At 54.2% G+C, this 17,531-nt stretch overlaps 5 protein-coding genes across 5 annotated transcripts; 2 read left to right on the top strand and 3 right to left on the bottom strand.

Annotated features, from left to right (window-relative positions):
• Positions 1-659: 659 nt before the first annotated feature.
• On the bottom strand, positions 660-4,072 carry C8A04DRAFT_15223 (P-loop containing nucleoside triphosphate hydrolase protein; the record flags this gene model as incomplete). Its single annotated transcript, XM_062778401.1, has 2 exons — positions 660-1,425; positions 1,488-4,072. 2 exons carry the CDS (start codon positions 4,070-4,072, stop codon positions 660-662), a joined length of 3,351 nt encoding a protein of 1,116 aa, XP_062633522.1.
• Positions 4,073-6,689: 2,617 nt separating this feature from the next.
• Positions 6,690-7,845, bottom strand: C8A04DRAFT_40161 (uncharacterized protein; the record flags this gene model as incomplete). The annotated part of the gene is made up of 3 exons (XM_062784849.1): positions 6,690-7,231; positions 7,306-7,411; positions 7,498-7,845. 3 exons carry the CDS (start codon positions 7,843-7,845, stop codon positions 6,690-6,692), a joined length of 996 nt encoding a protein of 331 aa, XP_062633521.1.
• Positions 7,846-9,019: 1,174 nt separating this feature from the next.
• C8A04DRAFT_32355 (uncharacterized protein) lies at positions 9,020-9,548 on the top strand (the record flags this gene model as incomplete). The annotated part of the gene is made up of 2 exons (XM_062782072.1): positions 9,020-9,461; positions 9,544-9,548. The coding sequence occupies 2 exons, from the start codon at positions 9,020-9,022 to the stop codon at positions 9,546-9,548; spliced, it is 447 nt and encodes a 148-aa protein (XP_062633520.1).
• A 259-nt stretch (positions 9,549-9,807) lies between these two features.
• C8A04DRAFT_40159 (uncharacterized protein) lies at positions 9,808-11,712 on the bottom strand (the record flags this gene model as incomplete). The annotated part of the gene is made up of 6 exons (XM_062784848.1): positions 9,808-10,076; positions 10,113-10,319; positions 10,350-10,713; positions 10,750-10,762; positions 10,796-10,952; positions 11,085-11,712. 6 exons carry the CDS (start codon positions 11,710-11,712, stop codon positions 9,808-9,810), a joined length of 1,638 nt encoding a protein of 545 aa, XP_062633519.1.
• A 1,256-nt stretch (positions 11,713-12,968) lies between these two features.
• On the top strand, positions 12,969-15,554 carry C8A04DRAFT_32354 (pectate lyase superfamily protein-domain-containing protein; the record flags this gene model as incomplete). Its single annotated transcript, XM_062782071.1, has 4 exons — positions 12,969-13,128; positions 13,183-13,443; positions 13,500-14,101; positions 14,157-15,554. The coding sequence occupies 4 exons, from the start codon at positions 12,969-12,971 to the stop codon at positions 15,552-15,554; spliced, it is 2,421 nt and encodes an 806-aa protein (XP_062633518.1).
• Positions 15,555-17,531: the final 1,977 nt, after the last annotated feature.

The raw sequence follows: 17,531 nt of genomic DNA, 5'->3' as shown, positions 1-17,531 counted from the left end.
AGATGGGTGAGGAGGGAGTAAATACATTGGTTGGAGTTTGGGATATGGTGAAAGCGTATTGTTTGCTTTTGTGGTTTTAGGCTGCTTGTTTGTGCGGTCTTACGAACCGACGTAGTCATGTCATGAAGGATTTCCGTTTATATGTTGGGTATCTATTGGCTGGCTGTTGGGTATATAGAGGGCGAGAGCGTGGAGTTGGCTTACGAAATAAAGTAATTATCTCCTCATTATGCCTGTTCCCTTTTGCTTTTCGTGACGGACTGAAGAGCCCTCAGTCGAGTAGCTAGCCCCTTAAGTTCCGCAGCCGGCTCATTACCTCGGGCATACACTCTCGCCACCCGCGATTGGATGTCACTGGATCATTAATGAAACCCTCTATTATGCGAACCACAAAAGCCATGTAAACTAGACAACGCCTCTAAAAGCCAGTCCTCTCTATAACCCTCTCCTGCTTTTCCAACCCAAATATCGCATCACCCACCACGTCGTCTCAAACCAACATGCCATGCAGTCTAAGCAACTCATCACCCTATCCATCCTAAATGCTTGCTTGCTTGCTCAATCATCACCATCATCGCCCGTCGTCGAGATAAAAAAGGAAACCCAATCCCAATTTGTTAATATCCCATTGTTCCATGCCCTACCACAACACCAACAGCCTACTCCGCCTCATCATCCGTATCAAGCGGCTTGGGCGTACCCTTGGGACTATTCAACCACTCAATATGCCTCAACCGCTTCCGCGCCTCCTTCTCCTTCAACTCCTTCTTGGTCAACTTCTTCTTCTTCTTCGCGCGGAACTTCATGCTCTCCCCCGTAACCCCATTATCCTCCGCCCCGCTATTCACCGCACTACTAACAGCGCTCGAACTAGGGATCGGCGTGTTCAACCCGCTGTTGAACGCCGATGCGGGCTTGCTGTTGCCGGGGCTGGTGACGCTGTCTTCGAAGCGGTCGAGGGCAGCTGTGGATGCGCCGCGGTGGGCGACGCGGCCGTCTTGGACGAGCCATTGTTCGGAGGCGAGAGCGCCGACGAATTCTTCGTTGTGGGAGATCATGACGACGCCGCCGCGGAAATCGCGGATGGCGACGGCTAGGCCGCCGAGGGAGTCGCGGTCGAGGAAGTTAGTCGGTTCGTCGAGGACGAGGAGATGCGGGTTGTTCCACATGGCGCCGGCGATGACGACTTTGACTTTTTGGCCGCCGGAGAGGGAGCCGATCTCGTTGTGGTTGGCGATTTCGGGGTCCAGGCCGAGGTCTTCGAAGTGCTTGGAGATGACGGAGGGTTGGAGCTCGCGGTAGCCGAGACCCTCGCGGGAGGCTTCGTGGTCGTCGAATTCTTGGACGAGTTTGGAAAAGCCGAGCTCGAGGAGGGTTTCGCGTGAGATTTGAGTGTTGTGCTTGGGGAGGAAGCCACGCCATTTGCTAAAATTCATGTCAGTGGGATGACACGCACGAGTCAAAAGGGGTTGACATGATAAACTTACACCTCGTATTGGAAGGTCTTCTTGAACTTTTGCCGCCCAACAAGCGACTCAACCTGCCGCTTGCCCTTGCCATCACCGACATCGATGAACTTGTCCATCTGCTCCCGGTCCTGGTCGGACAAGACACGGGTCTGCTTCATGTGCACCTCACGGTCATCGCCGTGGGCGTAGCGCCACTGCAAGTACTGGTTGGGTGTCTTCTCGAGATGCATTTCCACGTGCTCCAAAGCGTGCTGCTTGATGTACCCGATACGCAGGTTTGGGTGCTTCTCGACCTTGCCGGCCGAAGGGATGACCTCGCCCGTCAAGAGCTTGATCAGAGTCGATTTACCGGCACCGTTGGGGCCGATGATGGCCACGCGGGACGACAGGGTCAGTTGGCAAGACACATCGCTTAGCGAGGGCTTGGGGGCGTTGGGGTAGGTGTACGACACGTTGGTCATGCGGATGATGGCGCGTGTCAAGGACTTGACGCCGGAGAGGATACCCGGAGGGGGGAATTTGAACTGGACGTTGGACGCCGAGAGGGTGTAGTAGCTCTTGGCCTCCGGGCGGACCTGGACGAAGGCGGCTAGGTTGCCCTTGTAGAGCCCGAGCTTCTTGTTGGGTTCGTAGTGGTAGATGTCGGTGGTGACCTCATCGAGGAAACCGGAGTCATGGGACACGATCAAGCTGGTGATGTCGGTGTGGGATTTAAGGTAGTTCTCGAGCCACTTGATGTTTGCGACATCAAGATGGTTAGTCGGTTCGTCCAGGAGCAGGACGTCGGCTCTTTGGAGCATGGCACGCGCAAGAGCCAGCTTCATCTTCCACCCACCCGAGAGCGAGCCGACCTTTTGCGACTGGCGACCCTCGGGGCCAGATGTGAAACCGAACTCCTCCAAGACAGTCGATATCCTCTCTTTGCCTTCCTTCGCGATGGTGGGGTCCTTGGACACAAACTCCAGGATGCTGATGTCGGCATCCTCACCTTGGTTATGCTCGACATAGCAAGTCCGCAGCACATCCTGAGGAGGGAAACCCTCGAGTTTGCCCCCCGCAATGCTCTTCATCAAAGTAGACTTTCCAGCACCGTTCCTGCCGCACAGGCCATAACGGTGGCCCTTGAGCAGCCTCAGGTTGGTGTGCGATAGCAAAAGCATGCCGCCGTAGGCAAGCGAAAAATCGGCATTGACGATTTCGATCTCGCCGTCGTCTTCCTTCTCGGGTACGCCATACTTGCGGTGGTCTTCCTCGACGTAAAACTTGTGAACAGCCGCGGCAACGGTCTCCGCCGCCGGGGTCAAGAACTGGAGGTACGGTACAATCTTGGAAGGAATGCGATCCAGTTGGCGGTGGTTGACGTCCTCGCTCACCATCTCAGCGATGTAGGGGCGCGCTAGCGCGTAGGCGTTAGCATCTCCGAACAGTCCACCCGCGGTGGTGACCTCGGCGTCTAGGACCTTGGCGACATCTTCTACCGAGGTCCGCTCCACAACGGTGGTCTTGTCGTCGCCCATAGCCTTATCCATGACCCCCAGAGCACGGGTGGCTAGCTCGCGCACCTCAGGCAACGAAGCCCTGTTGACGACGCTCTTAACGCCGGGCTGGAGTTTGGGCAAGAAAGTGCGGGCCTCAATGGGGTCGTGCACAAGCTTAGTCAAGTTCTCGGTAATGACAACGGTCTGGCGGAGAACTTCTTGTGGCGTGGTTGGGTTGTTGAGAGAGCGCTCGAGGAAAGGGGTAAGCAAAGCGAGGACGGGGGATGTCACGATAGCAACGAAAGTTGTCTGCGATAGGGCGTGGATGGCCTTTTGCACGGCCTCGGCCGAAGGGTGGTGCATGGTTTCGATGAGCAGTGGGATGCGCGGCGCAACGTCGTCATTGGAGAGGAGGGACGTCAGCGAGGTCATCGTCTTGACAGCCTGCTTCTCCACCTCGGTCTTCATGTCCAGCATGCCGTTCTCGACAATGGGGATGAGGCTCGCCAGTTTCGCGCCCATCGCCTCGCGCAAGAAGTCCTGCTCCTGCGCCTGCTCCTTTGTGGTCCCAATGCTGATCTTGGCCTTGTCGGCCATCTTTTCCATTAACTTGAAAGCGCCCACCACGCCCTGCCATTTGCCTCCAGATTTCTTGATGTACTCTAGGAGGGCGGGAAGAAGGGCGACAACCATGGCCTCGGCAGACAGGTTGGAGAAAAGGGCGTCGATACCGTATTGGGCGGCGTCCCGGACAACGGCACCCTTATCGGCAAGGGCGTCGAGTGCGCAGCCAAGGATGCCGCCATCCTGGAGGAGGAAGACAATTTCGCTGATCGGCTGGCGGGGAGGGAATCGCTCAAAGAGGGCGCCGAGCAGGTTTTGAGCGCTTTCGCGGCGCAACCCGCTCTTTTTGTCGGAAGCGGCCTTCTTCACCTCGGCGAGGACGCCATAGTAGTGTAGGCCCTGGAAGCCAACCGAGTTGAGGATGAGCTCGCAAAGGCCATAGCAGGCATCGATCGAGGCGGAGGAGGTCTTAGCGGTGAAGATGGTGTTGATCACGGAGGATACCTCGGCCTGGGTCGGGGCCGGGGCGGCGCCATCGGGCGGTTTGATGGGCACCGTCATCGTTGCCGGCGGTGATACGGGATGCGGCATAGGATGTTTCCTGTCTTATCTCGAGCGATTCGGGTTATCGAGGCGAGCGTGCGGCGTAGTGGAACTGGGATCGGAAGTGTATGTGCAGATACTTTCTACACGTACCAAGAACCGAAAAGGGGCGGGATATATGTAGAAAAGGAGAAAAAGGTAAGCCAGCCAGGCAGTGCAGAGATCAGGCGCTGCTGCGGCGTAGATTTTATGGTTGCAAGACAAATCAACGGGGAACTCGATAGGCATTGCCCCGCGTCCTCGATTTTTTTGCTAGACATTCCCGTTATCAGCCGGAAATTTCTCTTATCGGTGCCAGGGTGCCCCACATTTCGCCGCGCCAATGAGGGGCATATGGGCCGCCATGTGCTGCTGTAAGGTTCTGGGTTCGGGTTAACCCAGCATCTCTAACTCTCGTGAGAGCTTTAAGCATTGTTTTAGACCTTGGGGAAACAGGGAATCTTATCCCCTTCTGTATTGGCAAGAATTACTGGACACCTTTTAAAGTCGGGGTTAAGCACGTCATGGGTTGAAGACTAAGACAACAATCTGACAGAGCCGCCAAACATCCTGAACTTGGTCCTCACATATCAACTTAGCCTCCCCAGCATATCTAGCCGTCATTGAATCAAGTTTGAGTTAGGGAAGAATCCTCCCTGACTACATCATAGAATTATGCTACCTAAATTTGTCTATTTCTAGTCTAGGAGTAGTCCTGCTCATACGACCGAGACATACGCCACCAACATCCACCCAGCACTTCAATCCTTCCTATGCTTTCCCTTCCTCTTCTATCAATCTCCTGCGTCGCAGAACTTGGGATAAAGTCATGATCTCCCTACTTGATGTCCGTCTGAGAACCATCCCCTTCGACTCGTTTTCCGCCCCCAATCAGGAGTTAGGGGGAGTGTTATCAGGAGGGGGTTGAACCGGGCCTGGCCTCGGCTTCGGCGGCGGTGTAACAGGACTGTTGGGGGTCGTGATGCTCCCAGGGGTGAGGTAGTCGTTACCGCCTTGGAGGTAATTATGTTGGAAGGGACCGATAATGTACGGGGAGATGTCGTCCCCCTCGGTGTTAACAAGGCCCACGCCGTGGGCTTCGAAAGAGGGCAAGACGCCCATTTCCCAGAGGAGTGACTCCTGGATCCTGATCATTCTGATGAAGAGCTTGGTTTGAGCGTTGATTTGGCTTTATGGGTATTGATCCTTTACCCGCGCGAGTTTTGGGTCTGGTGAAAGTGTTCTTGCTGTGGTTGTCTGCAGCGTTACCATCCACACAAACTGACGGTCTCGTCGATCCTTATATACACCTTTTCCCAATCCCTTACATCCTTTGTAGACAAACCTGGCAAACAAAACCCGGACAGCAAGATCACAGAAGTCACACGCGAGCAACCCGAGTCGGTCACACGAGCGGGGAGATCCAGAGAGGACACAGTGCTTGGTCGTCCACCTTGGGGGACACCCCCCCATCCCTTCTCAACCCGTACAACGACACCTGCCCACCGCATAAAGTTTCCACGGGCCGGCAGCCCGACGGAGGGTGTCGGTTTAAATTCCAACAAAGAAACAATGGAAGACGATAAAGAACCCAAACACTGTGTACCACTGTATTCTTGAGGATGGCATGTGCTGGGTGTTTTACCACGAGGAAGGTCCCTGGGGCTATCAAATGGGAAATGTTCCGGTCAGCAGGCAAGAGATTCCACCGTACCGCTGCTCACAAGCTCCTGCAGGAATCATGGGCAGGGTCAGGACAAACGATGCATGGAGTCATTCGGGGCCAACACGCCGGTGGCTGCCCAGCGTCGATATCAAAGACGCAACGAAGCCCATGAAGATGCACGAAGGTGGGTGCAAGTCGAGGAATTGGGGTGGTCCAGCCAGGAGTTGGCCGACTTCGGACCCCCGGCGTCTGCATACTGTATGATATGTTAGTTTCCCAGGACTCAAAATAGAGCCCGTGGTTCGAAGTGGAAGAACTCCAGTTTTGCTCAAAACATCGCGTCAAAACTGCTTGTAGAGCGAAAAGGAAAGATTCTCGCAAGGACCGCAAACTAAACTAGCCGGGAGTGGTGATGTTTGGGTCGACGTGGGAGCCCCATGCAGCAACAAGGGAATGCTTGAAACATTGCGACGGAAAATCTTGAGCTAGTTCGTCAGTGACGACGGCAACGCCATCGAGGTACCAGGAATACCTACCCCCTGTGGATGTGATTGCCAGAGTCGAAAGTGGGAAGTGGAAAAAATCAGGCCATCTCTCTTTGGCCACTATCAAGATGTCGAGGCCCCCTCGTATGTGTAAGAAATCCCACTAGCACGACTGGGGTAAACTCCATGCATCAAACTGGCACAATCGCGCGTCAGAACCACGAAGAATCATTAACCTAGACAATAGTCCGCGAGTGCTACAATACTGCCTCGTCTCGTCATCAACGCCAAATGCTAAAACACACATTGCAGAGCATACTTCAGCTCTGGTTCCCAAAGGTTTCCATTCTTTTTTGCCCGCCCAGAACGCCAGTAGTTTTGCCCTTGAAAATCCACACTTTCTCGTCTTTCACCTCCGTCCATGTCCGTTCCAATCCCGTCCAAATTAACTGCGGCTCCGGCTCCTGCTGCGTCGGTCGTAACTATCGTAGCTATCACGGCTGGCGCTCCGGCGCCTTCCATGGTTACGACCGCCCCTGCGGCCTCCACCGCCACGCCCAGCAGGTGAACGAGATCGGGACCGTGACGAATAGGACGCCGACCGAGACCGGGATCTGTACCTGCGCGAACCGCTCACAGCCGGCGATCGAGAACGAGAGGCAGACCGCGGACGATAGACGTCGGACCGATTACCGCGGCGTCCACCACCACCACCACCACCGCCAGGTGATCGTCTGCCACGACCACCGCCCTGGGCACCGCCGCTGCCGCCGCCAGATGGGCCAAGGACGGACCTCACGTTGGCCGGGGGCCCACGGGGACCGCGACGGGCCTGGGGAGGAGCAGGGGAAACTTTGCGTCGGGGAAGGACGATCGAGACGTGGATGATGTTGCCGTCGAGTTGCGCTTCGTGCATGTGTGTGATGGCGGCCTGGGCGTCGGTTTCGGTGAAGTAGAGGATATAGGCCGTTCCGCGGTTCAATCCGGCTGTGGGAGCATCCGAGTTAGATCGCTGATCCTGAAAAGAGATTCTGGGGAGATATGGTTTGGAGTGTACGTACATGTCCTCTGGATGGGAAGATCCAAGTCGTCAATCTCACCATACTGCCCGAATATCTCGTAAAGGTGGTCCTCGTTCACGTTTTTCGTCAGGCGCTCGACAACAATCTTTGCAGTTGCTCTTCGTTAGCCAGCCGTCGCAACGAGCTAGTCTCTGGATTTTCTAGCCAACGCCTAAAATTGTGCTTGCGTACCTTGGTAGACTTGGCGGGAGGAGTGAGGCTGCGAGTCCGACTGCGCGAGCGATCGTCTTCCCGGCTATAGCTCCGGCCGCGCGAATCGCTGCGAGAGCGGGTGCGACTCCGAGTGCGACTGCGACTGCGGCTGCGGCTGCGGCTCGGGGTGCGGCTGAGAGTGCGTCCGCGGCTGCGACTTCTGTATCGGCCGTTGCGCCCGGGTGAGCGGTCGTCCCGGTCGTCGGAACGGCGGCGGTCCACCGATTGCGAAGGCGATCGCGTACGACGAGAGTGGGGGGTTCGTGATCGAGACCGCGATTGATCATCGAGAGCCATGGGCTCACTTTCCCGAACAGGGGAATCCATGGCGGCAACGGCAAAGTCGCACAGCCAGTGATCCGTCCGAGCGAATCAAATATTGTCGGAGCGTTCGAGGGAAGGTCGAGTTGGGGATCACCGAGTTTGGTGACTGCACTTGGTCGCTGCAAACGTTTGGAAGCTCCAACTGAACAAATTCAGGCGCGCCGTGCGCGGTTGCTCGATCGAGAAAGACGCGGCGGGTAAAGCCACATGATTGGATGGCTTGAGGAATGGACCCACCTGCCTCTTCCGGCCTTGCAGAGCAGCCCATGTTTGCGTCATTGTCTTGGCAAAAGTCATTTTCCCTTTTGCAACTTGCAACGGGAACCATGTTTCCCCAAGCCAGATGACGAGCAAAAGCATCTGCCAGCGCACCCAAACTCTTCACCCTCTTAACCGAGTGAAAGGATACCACCCGCGCTAAAAAAGCATCTAGAGCTCGCCTCGATGAGAATGACGTCGGACCCAAGTCCTCGTTCACCGGAAATCCCCAATTCCCTTCACCTGGAGAAGGGTCCGATGCGCTTGTAAATCAACATACTGCTTGACACTGAGGGTTCCGATCTTTCGATGAAAAGCGGATGGTCACTCGACTTGTTGTTCCTGAAATTGTGTCTCATTCCAAACTACAGTACAGTAGCTAGGAGTACCTAGTATTCTTTTATGTACAGGTGCTGCCTTTCATTGTCCGTCCCGTGAGCGGGATTCTGGCTTGACGTCGATGACATGGTCCCTCAAGCAGAAAGATACCGGAAATGAGGTCAGGTAGTGGAGGGAAGTCCAGAACCAAGGACCCTGCATTTCGGTTGTTCATCGCATGTCGCATGAAGGGCTGTGCCGGGCTGGTCCCCGTCCGGTCGTCTTCCGTCATGGGCTTGCGCTCATTGGATGAACCGCCAACACCAAGATTTAGTGGTGCGACCATCAGCGCGTTTCCTTTTGACGTCACGTCGCCGATCGTTCTAATGGATCCAAAATCAAGTTTGGAAACTTGTAACGAAAAGATGGTGTTGAGTGAGATCAAAAAAGTTCAAATAGGGGACTTGTCCCCCCGGGTTTCCAACGGTCTTGCATATTCCTTCTCCATCTTGTCCTTACCCACACAAACATCGCTTAAAGCTTATCTCAACCACCACTTCAACTCCTTTCTCGTAAAATAAATACTCAAACATCAAATATCATGGGTCTATTCTCTCGCCACGCCGAACCCGAGCCGGTCGTTGAAGAACCCCCCCGGCACAGCCACAGCCTCTTCGGCAGCAAGCACAGTCACTCCCCTACCCGCACCTCCACCGCCAGCACCACAACCACCCACTCCTCCACCTCCCCAGACCGCCGCAGCAGCACCGGCGGCACAGGTCTCCTCCACCGCTCCTTCGGCCACGGCAGCCGGCACGGCCCGGAGATGGACCCCAGCATCGTGCAGGCGCGTGAGCGGCTGGTGGGCGCGGAACGGGCTGAGAAGGCGGCGGATCAGGCGCTGATGGCTGCGCGGGAGAGTGCGCGTGAGGCGCGCGAGCATGTGCGCTTGCTTGAGGTCGAGGCTAAGGAGGAGGCGAGGCGGGCGAAGATTAAGGAGCATCATGCTAGGGAGTTTTCGAAGAGGGGGAAGCTGCTGGGACGTGAGTATTTTGTTTCCTCTCTTGTTGTAGCACCACCGCCTGTTGTTGCTTGAAAAGAGTTCATGGCTAACGAGTGCGGCAGATTAATTGCTAAACGGCCGGCCTCTGATTGTATGTTTTTAAGTGTATAGATATGGAGTACGGATCGGATGGGACTGGATACACTCGCGGGGAACTGGATTGCGTTTGCCTTTTCTCACACCCTGGGTTTCGACGTACTGTTTGTTAGAGTTATGTCTTTATTACGTGGGCTTGGAGATGTTAGGTTGTTATACCTGTTATACCCGTTCAACGTTGTTTTATCAATTTGAAAGTTTCTCTATCATTACTGTCGCAAAATCGAGGCCTAAACGCGCAAGGTCTCCCAAATATCCTGCCAAATCCCCATATCCACTCCTTCCGACTCACGAGTATCATAGCGATCTCCCAAAACCAAACGTTCAACGTGTTCGTTGAGCTGCCCCAGGTTGATATCGGGCCTCTCCCCCGTATGAATGTATTCATCATTCACCCAGCCGAACCACATCCACGGTGACGACAAATCCGCATGGAAACGGGCCAACCCCCCCTTACGGCGTCCGAGGCAACCTAATGGCCTCGCAACGCGATCGTACCCTGCAAGAACTCTATTCCCTTGTTCTTGGGTGACACCCACCCGTTTATCTGTGTCATGGGGCGGCCAAAACTCTGACCCCGCTACGGTGAACCTCAGGGTCAATTTGTTGATGTTGAGCTTGTCTTGGAGCCAATCGATGGTCGCCGCCCAATCTACCAATGCCGGATGCGCGTCGTCTGGCCAGCAGTTGTGATTGTATGGAGGGAAGACAACCTCGAGAAAGCGAAGGTGATTTAGGGAGCCTGTGGGCACAACATCCCGCAAGAATTCACTTGCCGAAAGGCGCTCTGCTGGGTAGCTGCTGGGTGGTGGTGCCTCGCCCAGCCCAATCGACAGATACTCGGCCCAGTCGGGCGTATGCTCATGCCACGGGCTATTGGCGAGAATGTCAAGAGGAAAGTAAGTACAGGGTGCTGCTAAGGAGTCGCTGACGACGAATCGGTTTTGGGAAAAGAAGATAAAACGCGCATCTTCTGTTAAACCTTTGCAAACAAGAAATAAGGGGGTAGGTGGCGCCCAGCAGCGACATATGGGCGAGAAAGAGGCATGCCGAGCTCGGCAAAAACAGCCCAGCGTACCAGGGCCCAAGAATTGTGGCCTGGCGTGAGGGTATTCGGGGCCGTGACATCCCGAAAACTGGCATAAGTAGTGGTCCCTAAGATAACAGCGGACGTAATGGCGCTGTCTGGCGCCACAGCCAGATTCAAGGTATGAATACGCCCGTTCAAATCTGGTCCACATCACTTCTCGCGAGGGAATAACAAGATCGGTATATTCTAGAGTTTGAAGTCGTAACTCCCGTGGAAGGCTGTGAAAGCCGGTGGCACCCGGCGAAGGTGATGGTGTATGAAGTTCGGCCTCGGGGGAACGGCAGGCTTTCAGCACCGTACGTCGTGCAATTTCAGCCAGTGCGCCCGCCTTGCGACTCCTGGAAAGTCAAATCTGACACTGCCTCAGCCGTGGTAATGACGTGAGTGGCTCGACGAGTTTCGTTGCCAGGGCCTCACTGTCAGCCAGAGTGTGATCGAGGTCGCATACCAAGGCAAGCTCTAGGACATCCGGTCCGATTCTTGAAGACAAATGCTGCACCGTGCGGCACCGCTCGTCCAAAAGTGGTCCAGATAGGTGTTGAGAACTTCGTAGTGGCTCGTCATGAAGGTGAGGTTTGCAGTAGTCGGCTCCGAAATGAAAATGTGTCGTCCCGGGGTAGTCGCAGCAGCGCCAACAAACGTTCCGTGGGTCCGCGGGCCTTGTCTCATGGCATCCGTTTTGATTCAGCACGATCTTCAGTTGCCTGATTGATGCGAGTGATGAGTCGGTAAGGTTCCGAAGGGGTTGAAGTGACGGAGACGCGCCGGCGTCCTTTCCGGAAACGGATCTGTAATGGATGATGGCAGCATGGGAAGAGTAAAGTAGTCTTGACACCTCGCCATAGAGAACTCGGCAAGATAGTAGTAACCCGTGGAAGCTAACTCGGTCATATCGTCTGCGGGGGGGCCGCAGGTCAATCATGGACGGGAGCTGATGGTCCCATGGCACGACCCCCACATACAAGTACATGCGGTGTCGAATCGAGTAGGGGAGATGGAGGAGCAGAGGTTTAACATCCTCCGGTGAGTCCGGTCGGAATGCCATTTTCACTGTGTGGTGCCACAATGATGGCAAGAAGCAAATAAATCCTCCAACTTTAACGGTTACGGTGTGCTTTAGTGAGGTGGAGTCTGTGGACTGGTGGAGGGATTGGATTGGGTCCAGGAGTAGTTTCATTGGGTGCTGTCTCCAAATTCGACATACCTTTTGTCGAATCAAAAGCCGGTCAACTGTCTCGTATCTACGGTCATCTCGGCGCGTTCCAGCAGGTAATTACAGTACTGAGATAATTATGCAGTTAAGCACCAAGTGACCAAAGTACAATGCATTCTTCCTGAGACGACCATTAACACGACGTTTCTCTGGTGCTACTCAAAAACACTCACCCGGTCCCCACCACTACACACGTTAGCGACGGAGTCCGCCAGGTACACACCTACTGAGGCACGCATTTCTTCGACCAACACGCTAGCCAATTGTTCCTAGAAGCAGAAATGCGTCTTGCTGTGCGTACCCTGTTGGTCCGTTCCGATGAACGCAGACTCAAATAAATTGTAATTAATAATACTAAAAACACCGGATGGATGTCAACCCTAACTGAGCCTATGGTAGACCAAGTAGGGATCTTAGCATACATATACAATATGGGCTCTAGATATTGTCTCACGTGGTTGGAACTTCTCGAAACGCCCGGTAGCCGGTAAACGTAGTACGGATAGATTGCAATGCATGACCTTCCCCTTGGAGTCTTTCTGTATGACGCAGGCACTTCTCTCCTGTTTACCACTTGCCGGCTTGAAATGGCAGAGATTTCACCTAAGCTTTTCTTCATGAACAAGAAGAACAAATTTAGTTACGCTGCAGCCTAGTGTAAACTACCACAGCAAAACTCCCCTCGCTTGTCAGTTGTCACAAGGAAGGTGCGTTCCTTCCTCGCCTTGGGTCCACGGGTCTCCTGCCAGCTGCCCTTCCTTCCTCAGAGAAATATCTTTACGTTTTCCCCCGCTCTCATGTTTTCAAATCCACCATCCAATTTACAGGACCACGTCGGGGTTATTCAATTCTTTGAGACTACTTTAGGCACCATCCTCTGATCGTCCCTCTTATCATATCCTTTCTGTGTTGAATAACCAGTCTTGGAAAACAACCAAAACCTTCAACACTACATCTCCGCTTCGCGCAACACTTTTCACCTCAATCCCGACAACTATTTGCGATCTGTTGCGATTTGTTCGAATCGTCGCGTTTATCAGCACGATCTCCACCACTAGAACAAACAACATCGTGCCCTCATCGACAACATGAGGTCGATTTTCGCCTTATTGCTGGCCGCGGCGTCGGTAGCCTGGGCAGCATACTGGATGGAAGACATCCACCGCCAGGGAATCGCGCCGTTTAACCCATCGCGTGACTACAAGATCTTTAGAAACGTAAAGGATTATGGAGCCAAGGGAGATGGAGGTACGGTTATTCCGATCTCAGGAGACACACCTATCTTGCTGACGATAATTCAAGTTACCGACGACACCGCTGCGATCAACGCGGCGATCAGCAGCGGCAATCGTTGCGGGGGCCCGAGTTGCGCGGCCTCAACTACTACTCCAGCCATTGTCTATTTCCCCGCCGGAACCTATATCATCTCGACGCCTATTGTAGGCTACTACTACACTCAGTTCATCGGTGATCCAACCAGTCTACCCGCGATCAAGGCGTCCTCGGACTTTCCCACGCAGGCCATCGCCATGCTGGACGCCGATCCCTACATGGATAGCGGAAGTACGTGATCGCTCCATTGCTCGAACAGTATCCGCCGCTAACTGTGTCTGTGCCAGAACTCAACTTCCAAGCCACAAATGTCTTCTTCCGGCAAATTCGCAACCTCGTGTTTGACACTACCTCGGTCCGCGGAACCATCACCGGACTTCACTGGCCATCTTCTCAAGCTACCTTGGTCCAAAACTGTGTCTTCAAACTGTCTTCCCTCGAGGACGACACCCACATTGGCATCTTCATGGAGGAAGGGAGCGGTGGCACCATGACAGACCTGGTATTCTACGGGGGCAAGTACGGCGCCCGCTTCGGGAACCAACAGTATACGATGCGTAACCTCACCTTTTACGGATCCGACACTGCCATCGATCAAATATGGAACTGGGGGTGGACGTACAAGTCTATCAAGATCGTCGGCTCCCGTGTTGGGATCAACATGTCCTCCTCTGACGTTGGTTCTGTGATCCTTCTCGACAGCTCGTTTGAAGACGTCGGCACTGCGATGATTTCGGGCCGGAACCCCGGGAACACGACTGGCCTGGGATCTATGGTACTCCAGAACGTCGAATACAAGAATGTACCGACCGTCCTGGCCGGGGCAAATGGGGAACCGCTTCTCTTGGGCGAGCCAGCTGGAACGGTGTACGACCAGGGCTATGCCAGAGTATGTTATTTCTGAGACACATGCCGTTAAACTGTTAGCTAATATTCTTTGACAGGGCAATACATATGCTCCGAAAGGCCCTTTTCTGTTGGAGGGTCGGGAGTTTGCCTTTTCCCAGCCGTCGACCTTGAAACTTGGAGATCGTTATTATGAGCGATCGAAGCCCAATTACGAGGAGTATCCAGCTTCAAGCTTCCTTTCTGCTCGAGATCATCATGCAGCAGGCGATGGGTCCACTGACGACACTTCCGCTCTCAACGCACTCCTCCAGGCGGCGGCAGATTCGTCTTCGATTGTGTTTTTGGACGCCGGGTACTACCGGGTCACAGACACCATCTTTGTCCCACCGAACACCCGTGTCATCGGTGAAGGCTTGGCAAGCGTCATTCTGGGTGCTGGCGAGAAGTTCTCTGACCCTAACGATCCTCGGCCCGTCTTACAAGTTGGGAACCCCGGGGATGTTGGCTCTGTCGAGATGAGCGACCTCATTGTCTCTACTCAGGGCCCGACTGCGGGAGCTATCATGATTCAATACAACCTCAACACACCGGCCGCGGAGACCACATGCACCCCTGGGGATACCCCGTCGGGTTTGTGGGACGTCCATGTTCGTGTCGGCGGTTTCACCGGATCACAGCTTCAAGTTGCCGAGTGTCCTACCACGCCGGACCAACCGAATTACGTCAACCCCTCGTGCGTCGCCGGATACATGGGCATGCACATCACCCCCTCCGCGCGGAACCTGTACATGGAGAACAATTGGATTTGGGTGGCTGACCACGATATCGATGACTGGAACTCGACGCGGATCAGCGTCTTTGTTGCCCGCGGACTGCTGGTCGAAGGCAACCGCGTCTGGATTGTCGGAAGTTCGGTCGAGCACTACACGCTGTACCAGTACCAGCTTCTCAATGCATCCGACATCTGGATGGGCCAGATTCAAACCGAAACACCGTACTACCAGCCCAACCCGCCGGCACCTTACCCCTTCGCCCAACCCAACCTCAAAATCCACGACCCCGTTTTTACCAATGAGTGCCAGACTGAACGCCCCGGCTCTCCAGTCTTGGCCGGCAATCCGCCCTGTGCCATGGCCTGGGGCTTGCGTATCATCAACTCGCAGAACGTCGTGGTTTTTGGTGCCGGGCTGTACAGCTTCTTCAACAATTACAATACAAGCTGTAGCACGGTCAAGTCCGGCGAGAATTGCCAGGCGCGCATCTTTTGGACCGGGGAAAGCCAAGCGGACGGCGCCTACGGCAGCGGGGTTGGAGGTGGCGGCGCAGAGGGCGAGGTGTTGTCGGTTGAGATGTACAATCTCAACACTATTGGTACCGTCAGCATGATTACCAGTGAAGGGATGGATGTTGCGACGTGGGACCAGAACCGGGCGACGTTTGCGAGCACGCTGGCGGCGTTTCGGTCGGATACCGGTAAGAAGGTGGTGGTTTGAGACCAACATCATTCGCTCAGTCATGCCGTAACGAGACCATGCCGTGTTGATTTGATGAAGAAATCTGCTTGCCTTCTGATGAGCTGTGCTTATTTTCATTCTGTTGACGTTTTCTGGGAGGGGTTTGACCAGATCAAAGGATGTTTCGTTGGTATGGATGGGCTTGGGGGTTTGAACGGGTCACCAGGACGAAAGTACACGGTTTCGGTGTCAGGCTAACTATTCGCTTCTCTGTCATGAATAAAATTGAAATGGTTTCTTCCCGATCTGGTTTGATGCGCCACGTGTGTTAAGTTAAGCGTCCACAAAAAGTGGTGTTGATCGATCAGTGATTGACTGATCCGCTCCGGGGATCGTGCTCATCAACGCAAATCGGCTGCAAGATCGAATTACCAGTACGAAGTATCACATGTTCTTCTTTCCGCTTCCGTCTCGGATGTAGTTACATGTCTCTTTTGACAGATTTGACAAGCCGAGTCAAAGCCGAGTCGCTTCGTCTCCCTCGGATTTTCTGTTTTGTTCTCCAGGGTTGGCGGCAAGGGCGGCAACTCGGCAACTTTAAACAAAAAGTCAAGTCAAGCCTTGATCGGCAGTGGCTAATATCCTCGGCGATCGGGTTGTTTGTGAGAGCGCGTCGGCTTTGAGTTGTTCGTTTTCGCGGCGTTTCTGGTCGTACTCACTGCAGTTATTTCTTTGAGTTCATCATCTTGTCCTTCTACTGCAAATGAACCATTCCAATGAACACAGCGAAGCGAAGGGAGTTCTCCAAAAAGACTGCTTTCCAACGTTGTTCGTAAGACCAGAAGACGTTCACGTCCGGCTGTCACCAGACACCCAAGTGAGATAATGATCGGCGTTCTTGTCCCCACCACACCGGCCGGAAATTTGTGCCCTGTCCCGAAGAGCCGATGCCAGTCACACACGCGACCGACGGGTTCGGTTCTTGTGATGCGGGGCGGCGACAAAATCGGGTACATCACAGGAAAAAAAATGTGGGTGGCAATGTGGGCGGCCCGGTCGTAAAGCTGTGCGTGAATTTCCTGGTTGTGGGCTGGATTGAATGGGTGAATGAATGAGCTGAAGGTGGTCGTCGGTTGGGCCGGCGCTTATTGACGGCTCAGATGTGGACGCGGACTCGTCACATACACGACAGGCTCCAAGGCAAGGGTTAATAGGGTGTGTTACGAAGGTTAAGGTCACAAGAGATTGATTCGACAAATGTGTGAAATTGGGCTTCGCCGTCACGGTAAAGATCCCAAAGGGGTATTGGCCAATGTTGAAGTTATATAAGTGTTAAATGGGTCGAAAGGTGAAGATTCAAAATAAAAGCCAAAAAGAAAGGCCAGTAGAAAAAGGGGCATATTTCTCTTACGCCGCATCCATCATTCCCTCGTAAAAAGCTCCTCATGAAAAACCACGCCGTGAACTGAAACCAGATTTTGACCCCGCCGCCCCTGCTTACCCTCCCTACTTTGCTGATCAATGCCAAGTCAAATTCTGTCCCAGATCAAGCCATCCCCGGGAAGAATAAAGTAAAAAAGTCCAGCCAGGCAAGAACCACCGTGTTGTCGCCCGAGTATCCTCCCCTTGAAGGTAGTATGCCGAAAAAGGCCCGCGCCAGTTATGAATGAAGAGGCGGGCGGGAAGAAGATTGAAGAATGGAGAAAGGGGTATCAAGGTTGACGGTATGCCGCAAGCGGCCGGCGGGGGGGAATGACTTCGGGCGGCTTGAATTCGCGTTGGGGACCGGTGGCTCTGCTGGGAGAACGAAGAAGAAAAATGAAGAAGCCCATCCCCTTGCGGAAGGGATGTATCCTGCGTGTCATGAGGCCAGGCCTGAAGACGGATCAGGCTGCGTCAAAGGCGAGCAGGTACGTTCAGATTGAGTCGGTTGTTGTCCAAGGTTCATACGTTCCTTCGCAACACTCCCCCCATAGTTTGCCATTAATATCCAAAAACTCCTTCCCATCAACCACT

This window comes from Dichotomopilus funicola (genome assembly GCF_033296635.1).
Source record: "Dichotomopilus funicola strain CBS 141.50 unplaced genomic scaffold C8A04scaffold_86, whole genome shotgun sequence".
NCBI lineage: Eukaryota > Fungi > Ascomycota > Sordariomycetes > Sordariales > Chaetomiaceae > Dichotomopilus > Dichotomopilus funicola.
This window is presented reverse-complemented; position numbering and strand designations above follow the sequence as displayed.